General features: G+C 41.7%; 1 protein-coding gene across 1 annotated transcript; it reads right to left on the bottom strand.

Moving 5' to 3' along the window:
• Positions 1–1,162: 1,162 nt before the first annotated feature.
• LOC129487984 (protein FAM47A-like) lies at positions 1,163–4,048 on the bottom strand. The gene is given in 4 exon segments (XM_055289551.2): positions 1,163–2,929; positions 2,990–3,062; positions 3,297–3,672; positions 3,674–4,048. Coding segments are annotated over 4 exon segments (2,166 nt in total). The 5' UTR covers positions 4,025–4,048; the 3' UTR covers positions 1,163–1,563.
• Between the last annotated feature and the right edge of the window lie 4,907 nt (positions 4,049–8,955).

The raw sequence follows: 8,955 nt of genomic DNA, 5'->3' as shown, positions 1-8,955 counted from the left end.
ATGGATATTTTCTTCTGGTTTGTCTTCTAGGCCATTGATTTTCTCTTTAGCTGTCTGACGTACTATTAAATCTATTTACTGAGTTCTTAAAATTGCTTATTGTATACTTAGTCCTAAAGTGTCCATTTTTAAGTTTTTCAGTTCTCTGCAAAAATTGTCTAACTTGCCATTCCGTTTTTTGAAATATCACTCCAGGCAATTTTAGTTTTCGCCTGATATCTCAAATACCTGACGATATTGTGGGTCAATTGCAACGGTCATGTTTACAATTAATGTTTACTTAAGTTCTGTCTTTTCCTATGTCTGGTTATTTTTTATTCAGGATAGTATGTGCAGAAAATGTACAGATACTTTAAAACTCCATCTGATGTTAACTTCTTCCTGAGAAATTTCATTTTGTTTCCCTCAACCAGATGTGCTAATGGAAGATCTCCTTAATCATGTGGTAATGAGTTTATTATTAGCAGCTGGGCTTCAGTCCTTGTTGAGATTGAGCTATTTCTAGTTCTCTCTTCCTCTTAGAGAATAAGCCTTAGAGATACCAACAGAAAGTTTAGGTAGTTAAAAATCCAAAAATGGAATCCAACGTGTCTAACATGTAAGTCTTTAACCCATCTTGAATTAACTTATTAGGTGGTTTTCAATTTACTACTCAGTTGGGTATTTCTTGCTCTCATTTTAATCATCAATCATAATTTACGATGACTGGCCCCGTGGATGTACAACTTCGGCAACATCTGTAAATTCAATACCTAATGTTTATCAATATTTCTTAATGACCTGCTTTGGCTTCATCATTTCATATATTTTATCAATTATGTGATTAATATTCACATATACTTTTTCACACTGTTGAAGCATTGTGAATATTACATCATCATGTCAATTATTTGTAAAAATACATAAAACCAGAAATTATTATTATTAGAATTATTCTTTAAAAGAGAAACAGGCTCGGGCATATTTGCTCATGCCTGTAACCCTCCCCGCTTTGGGAGGCCCAGGTAGGTGGATTGCTTGAGCCCAGGAGTTGAAGACCAGCCTGGGAAACATGGTGAAACCTGGTCTCTATAAAAAAACCCATAAATGTTGAAGCATTGTGGATTCCATTTTTGGATTTTTTATAGAGACCAGGTTTCACCATGTTTCCCAGGCTTGGTCTTGAACTCCTGGGCTCAAACAATCCACCTACCTGGGCCTCCCAAAGCGGGGAGGATTACAGGCATGAGCAAATGTGCCCGAGCCTATTTCTCTTTAAAAGAATAATTCTAATAATAATAATTTCTGGTTTTATGTATTTTTACAAATAATTGACATGATGATGTAATATTCACAATGCTTCAACAGTGTGAAAAAGTATATGTGAATATTAATCACATAATTGATAAAATATATGAAATGATGAAGCCAAAGCAGGTCATTAAGAAATATTGATAAACATTAGGTATTGAATTAACAGATGTTGCCGAAGTTGTATATCCACGGGGCCAGTCACCATAAATTATGATTGATCATTAAAATGAGAGCAAGAAATACCCAATTGAGTAGTCAATTGAAAAGTGCCTAATCTGGTGACTTTGTGATGTCTTCATAATTGTAAAGTTTCATTGCTCTTTCAATAGGGGTCTTAACAGAGTCATAAGTCCATCTCTTCCTCGCAAACAGCCTTTCGATGATTCCAGGCATTTCATAGCCCTTTCTTAGAATGAAATCTTTGAAGGCGATTGGTCCCTAAAGATCGTCCAGAATATCAGGTTCATCGGGCTTTTTAATAGCGAGCTTGGGGTCAGTCAAAGGTTCATCACTTCTTCGCTTCTTCCACAATTTAGGATTGAGGTACCATGCTCCATACCTCATCTTCACAGGCTGAGTGATATAAACATTCGATGGCCTGTGGAATTTCCTGCCCCGGTGTTTTTCCTGGGATAAGAATTTGTCCTTATCTTTTTCACCCAGCTGCATGGTGTACTTCAGCTCTGAGGAACACTCCTTTATTTTCTTCAACTTTTGGTCGTCATGGGTTGCTGTGTACGTGGTTGTAAATTTAAACAGATTCCAAATGGTTTCTTCATCAATTCCGAAGTCCGCAGCCCACTTGAAAAACTCACGCAGCTTTTCCGATTTGTATCTAGGCTGAAGATAGTCAGAAACGCACCCATTTGTGCTTGGTGTATCTTCCCCAAGCAGTTCTTTCTTGGGAGGCTCGGAGAACTGATGGGACTCTGGAGCTTTGGGAGGCTCCTGGCGGAGACTGGACCCTGGAGGAGTCTTGGGACGCTCCGGACCATGACTGGACACCAGACGAGTCTTGGGAGGCTCGGGGCGCAGATGGGTCACTCCAGTCTCGGAAGGCTCCAGGCGCAGATGGGTCACTCCAGTCTCAGAAGGCTCTGAGTAGAGACTGGATGCCCGACGAGCCTTGGGAGGCTGCGGGTGAAGACTGGACACCGGAGTGTTGGGAGGCGCTGGGCGGAGACTGAACCCTGGACGAGTCTTAGGAGGCTCCGGGCGCAGATGGGTCACTCCAGTCTCAGAAGGTTCCGGGCGGAGACTGGACACCTGACGAGTCTTGGGAGGCTTTGGGCTGAGATGGGACACGCCAGTCTCAGACGGCTCCGGGCGGAGACTTGACCCCGGATGAGTCTTGGGAGGCTCCGGGCTGACATGGGACACGCCAGTCTCAGACGGCTCCGGGCGGAGACTTGACCCCGGACGAGTCTTGGGAGGCTCCAGGCTGAGATGGGGCACGCCAGTCTCAGATGGCTCCGGGCGGAGACTTGACCCCGGACGAGTCTTGGGAGGCTGCGGGCGAAGACTGGATACCGGAGTCTTGGGAGGCGCTGGGTGGAGACTGAACCCCGGACGAGTCTTGGGAGGCTCCGGGCAGAGAGTTGACCCTGGACGAGTCTTGAGAGGCTCCAGGCGGAGACTGGACCCTGGACGAGTCTTGGGAGGCTCTGGGCTGAGATGGGGCACGCCAGTCTCAGACGGCTCCAAGTAGAGACTGGATGCCCGACGAGTCTTGGGAGGCTCTGGGCTGAGATGGGACACGCCAGTCTCAGACGGCTCCGAGTAGAGACTGGATGCCCGACGAGTCTTGGGAGCCTCCGGGCGGAGACTTGACCCTGGACGAGTCTTGGGAGGCTCCGGGCAGAGACTTGACCCTGGACGAGTCTTGAGAGGCTCCAGGCGGAGACTGGACACTGGACGAGTCTTGGGAGGCTCCGGGCAGAGACTGGACCCCAGACGAGTCTTGGGAGGCTCTGGGCGGAGACTTGACACTGGACGAGTCCTGAGAGGCTCCGGGCGGAGACTGGACACTGGGCGAGTCTTGGGAGGCTCCGGGCGGAGACTTGACCCCGGACGAGTCTTGGGAGGCTGCGGGTGGAGACTGGACACTGGAGTTGTGGGAAACTCCGGGCTCAGATGGGACCCTCCAGTCTCGGGAGGCTGCCGGCAGAATTCCACACAGGGATATTGACCAGGCTGAGTGAGTACCTCCGTTGTCTTCTCCCGGGCCTCGCAACGAGCCCAAGCGTCCTCCAGCTTCCTCTCCGGATCCAGCTGTTCGAGCACCTGCAGTAGGAGATCTGGAGGCAGATCTTCTCCCAGATTGGGGTACATGGCCAAGGGATGCTTGGCCACGATCTCGGCTTCCACTTGCTCTACCTACGAATGCCTTCCGTGCTAGCTGCGCTGGAGAGAGCTTGGAAAATAGGGCCGCTTTCTTGAGGAGCTTTTTCTGCCTGCTTTTGGGGTCAGCTTTGGACCCTCTGAGACGTTTTTTTGGCATTAAAAACTCATCACGGCGACAAACGAGAGTGTCTTCAGGAGACGGACAGCCGTAGCGGAAGTCGTCCAGGCCCTCCTTCACAAATACCCAGTTCTGGGTGTCCATGGATGGGAACTTCAGGCGCCCGTGCTTGCGCATCTGAAAGTCTTTGGAAGACGGTTGGTTACAGTACCGGGACTTGGAGTCCATGCCCGGGGACCTCAGCTGGTCCTGCGGCCTCTGGTCCCCCATGGTGGCTCTCGCTGGGGTGCCAAGTCTCCAGCTTCTGCGGTTCCTGATCCCTGCTGCTCTAGTCCCTAGGAGACCGCCAGCCAGGCACAGCCCAGGTTCCTTCCTGGAGGCGGAGCAGCGCTGACGTCACAAGCGCAGCCCAGGTTCTAACAGGTGCCTAGTGGAATCTCATTGTGGGTTTCATGTGCATTTCCTAATGACTACTGCTATTGAACATCTCTATATTTGCTGATTTGCCATCCTTATCTCTCCTTGATTGAAGTTTCTGTGGATCTTTTTCCCATTTTTAAATTGTGTTGCTGGATATCATATTTAGTGATGAGAATCTTTGCTGTGTTCTAGATGTAAATAACTTATCAGATACATGATTTGCAAATTTTTCACTTGGGTTTTCCCTTTCATTGTCTTAACAGTGTCAAAGAGAAGTTTTTTAATTTGATGAAGTCCAATTGATCAATTTGTTCTTTTATGGATTGTGCTTCTCTTGATGTGTCTATGAAAACTTGGCCTATCCAAAGGTCAAGCTTTAATTTTTGTAAACAGCACAAGATACAGATCAAAGTTTTTATTTAAAAATGTACCTATTGCTTACATATATCTGATAATTTTAGAACTATTTTTGTAAAGACTAAATTTTTTCCACTGAATGACATTTGGAAATTGGTAGACCATCAGTTGTGTATACTTTTTGAAGGTCAATTTCTGGACACTCTTTTCTCTTCCATTGATTTTTCTCTCACACAAATTTCACACTCTGTTGGTTACTTTAGCTTTATGATAAATCTGGAAATTAGGCTGTATTAGTCCTTTAACCACGTTCTTTTACAAAGTTAGTTCTTCCTAGGTCCTTTGAATTTCCATAGAAATTTTAAAGTCAGTGTGTCAATGTCAAAAAAAGTCCTGTTGGGAATTTGATTAGGATTCTGTTAAATCTATAGATCAATTTGAGGATAATTGGCATGTTACCAATAGGAAATCTGACCACTGAGAAATGTACAGCTTTCTATTTCTGTGATTTTTCATTTTCTCAGGAATATTGTGTGTTTTTTAGTGTATGTGCCTTTCACGTCTTTTTCTCTCCAGATTTTTCCTAAATATTGTTTTTCGTACTATTATATGTAGAATTTTTTTAGTTGCAATTTCCAATTTTTTGTTGTTATGTTCAGAAGCATTTTTGTATATTTCATTGAATTTTCTATATACATGATAGTGTCATCTGTGAATAAAGACAGTTTCCCTTCTTCCTTTCCAGTCTGAATATCATTGTACCCCCACCAGTCCAGTTGCAATCCTTCATTTTCCTTTAAATAATATCCGTTAAAATTTTATCTCTCTTATGGTGCTTAAAACACCACTATGAAAAGCATTTTTATAAAAAATTTTAATTATAGACAAATTCGGCCTGCATTATTCCTTAAGCATATCATTTTCTCATCACATAATAATTTTTTCTGTACATTCTTACTCATTTTTTAAAAGAAGGTTTCTCACTTCCCTTGTTAGGTGCAGCTGAACAATGTTTTCTACCATTACAAGCAGGTATGCCCTAGTTCCTCCTTGTAAATGACGTATGATCAATGCCTTGCTTGCTTTTGGTTCCTCCTCTGTAAAATAGACACAGTGTATATTCCTCTTAGGTTTCTTATTAAATCAAAGAACTAGACTATGTGTAAATCAAGATAATCTATATAACATGACTTTGTATAGTGTCTGGGACAGAATAAGCATCCTGTAAAATATTGTTAATTTATATAGTATTACTACAGTTTGAAAATACAAATATTCTACATTTGATGTCTATATAAAGGAAAAGCAACATCATACATTTACATATCACAAATATTTTCATTTATTGATTATAAGAATCTATGTTAAAGTCTCAAGATATTTAGTAGATTTCATAATGTGAGGTTGGTAAGACCAAATTTGATATGGATTTATTTTTGACTTTTTTTTCTTTTTTCTTTTTATTATACTTTAAGTTCTAGGGTACATGTGCACAATGTGCAGGTTACTTACATATGTATAAATGTGCCATGTTGGTGTGCTGCACCCATTAACTCATCATTTACATTAGGTATATCTCCTAATGCTATCCCTCCCCTCTCTCCCCACCCCACGACAGGCCCCGGTGTGTGATGTTCCCCCTCCTGTGTCCAAGTGTTCACATTGTTCAATTCCCACCTATGAGTGAGAACATGCAGTGTTTGGTTTTTTGTCCTTGTGATAGTTTGCTGAGAATGATGGTTTCCAGCTTCATCCATGTCCCTACGAAGGACATGAACTCATCTTTTTTATGGCTGCATAGTATTCCATGGTGTATATGTGCCACATTTTCTTGATCCAGTCTATCAGTGTTGGACATTTGGGTTGGTTCCAAGTCTTTGCTATTGTGAATAGTGCCACAACAAACATTTATGCAGCCAAAAGACACATGAAAAAATGCTCATCATCACTGGCCATCAGAGAAATGCAAATCAAAACCACAATGAGATACCATCTCACACCAGTTAGAATGGTGATCATTAAAAAGTCAGGAAACAACAGGTGCTGGAGAGGATGTGGAGACATAAGAACACTTTTACACTGTTGGTGGGACTGTAAACTAGTTCAACCATTGTGGAAGTCAGTGTGGCGATTCCTCAGGGATCTAGAACTAGAAATACCATTTGACCCAGCCATCCCATTGCTGAGTATATACCCAAAGGATTATAAATCGTGCTGCTATAAAGATACATGCACACGTATGTTTATTGTGGTACTATACACAACCAATATTTCTTAAGCTCTTATGATCAAGCACTGGTCAAGGTACTCCATTTCATACAGTAATCTTTGCAACGGCCCTTAAAGAAGGCATAATTATGACCATTTTATAGTTAAGGAAACTAAGAAAATATTAATTTCCTATGACTAGTAAAGAAAACTCTTGACTCTAAATCCAGGACTTTTTCTATCTTGTACAGCTGCCTACCACTTGTCCCAATCTGGAAAATTATCTTATCCTTACTTTTTAAAGTACTTTCTAGAAACAGATTGCCCAACATTACAGACATGGCAGCCCCCTCACGGAACCTGCGCAAACAAACAAAGGGAGGCAAGTGTGTTGTCATGAGACGTCTCTGGGCTGGCTGAGGAGGGGGGTCAACCAAGTTAGGTATCCAGACTTCTACTGTATTGAACTTTGGGAGAACATTAAAGTATCAGGGAAATGCCTTCGTATCACACTGCATGGGACACAGCTTGGCTCCTTCATAGTCCATCTTCACCCCGCTTTCTGGGGTTGACTAATTTAATGAGTAAACAGATTTTTTTTAAGTAGTTTTTTTGTTAATTAACTTGGTCCAAGCAGCCTGGGTACAAAAACACAGTGTTGTGCCCTTGTTCCCAGTGCCCTCTACAGCCAATGCAGGGTGAATCAGCTAGATTTTTTCTTTTTCTTTTGTTTTTTTACTTTCTTTTCTTTTTCTTTTTTTTCAGTCTAGCTGGGATTTGTGGCAGGTAAACATCATAGTTTCTTCTGCACAGAAGAGATGAGTAATAAAAGGTAAGTAACAATACAGTCTGGTTAAGACTGTTAACTCAAAAGAACATAAAGCCATTCTGCAAAAGTATAAGCACCCAAAGTCATTCTGCCTTCAGGTGTTCCCAAACAGTGATTGGGAAAGGAAGCAAAAAAATGTAAAGTTTTTTTTCTTCTTTTCAAGTTTCCTGCTAAACCTATCTTAACATTGGATCACTAATATCAGATTCCACTGTTTATATAACTAGAATAGTAACCAATGGATTTTGCAGACTCATATTCCCAACCCAGAAAGTCAAAGACCTGTTTCAACAAGGCAAAATTAAACCTGATTCTATTCCTCAGCTCCATCTACCCTTGATGGCTGGGGAATGATTTTAACAGAAGTGAGAAGCAGCTACCTACTGTTAATTTGAACATTTTACTCCTGAAATTGGTAAATTGCATTACCAAATAGCATGAATCAGTGAGTTAGTTCACTATCTCAAAAGAGAAAAGTGATTTCAAATAGTTCCAAGGGTCCTTTGTTCCACAGACACACAATCTGAGTCAGCCTTGCCCAAAAGCATTGTGTGGATGTGATCCCTTTCTGGGAAATAAGAAAGTGTATTTATTCATTCATTTTATGGGTATTTATTGAAAGCTTTCTAAGTACAAAGCACTGTGCTAATGCCTAATCACCTCTGGTAAAGTAACTTCTCAAATTGACTTCAAGCCGGTGACAAAATTCTGTTTGAAACTTGATGCTCAGGAAGATGCTGTTGAGTGAGCCAGTTCAAAGAATTCTCCCTTGGTAGAGAGAATTTTCATACAGGAAAAGTAAAAGGTACAGTAAAGAATGTCTGGTTTAAATAATAAGATTGATAACAGAACTCATCTCAACAGTTAACGAACTTCCCAGAGAGGCTGTAAATTACATCATGCCTTGAAATGTTCTCCTAAGCCACGCTTGAGGACAGTTTGATCACTTCTGCAGTATTTTCTCTTGAAAGCAAAACAGTTTTGATATAACCACCTACTTTAAATAAAAGTACTACCAAGAAGAGAACTATCCACGGTAATATTACCAAAAGAAAAAAAAAAGAAAGAAATTGTTAAAATGCAATCTATGTGTCATTCTCAAGACTCTAGTAAATACAGACCTTAATATTAGACAAGGATATTGACAATGAGAACTCCAATATACTGCTAATGGTAGTGAAAAATAGTCCAATAATTATAGAAAACTTCAGCTTAGTTTTCTACAGTTGAAGATACACACTTCCTATGATCCAGCTAATAGCAATGCATGTACACGTGAATCAGGAGAGATAAACTATATGGTCATAGTGTAGCGGGAAATCAGAGACTGGAGAGACCAACTGCAGTTCAGGAGGGTGTATTTTAGGTGTACACCAGCTCAGCGGAC

This window comes from Symphalangus syndactylus, chromosome 8, assembly GCF_028878055.3.
Source record: "Symphalangus syndactylus isolate Jambi chromosome 8, NHGRI_mSymSyn1-v2.1_pri, whole genome shotgun sequence".
Classification (NCBI taxonomy): Eukaryota; Metazoa; Chordata; class Mammalia; order Primates; family Hylobatidae; genus Symphalangus; species Symphalangus syndactylus.
The sequence above is the reverse complement of the archived record's forward strand: the minus strand, read 5'-3'. Positions and strand labels throughout refer to the sequence as shown.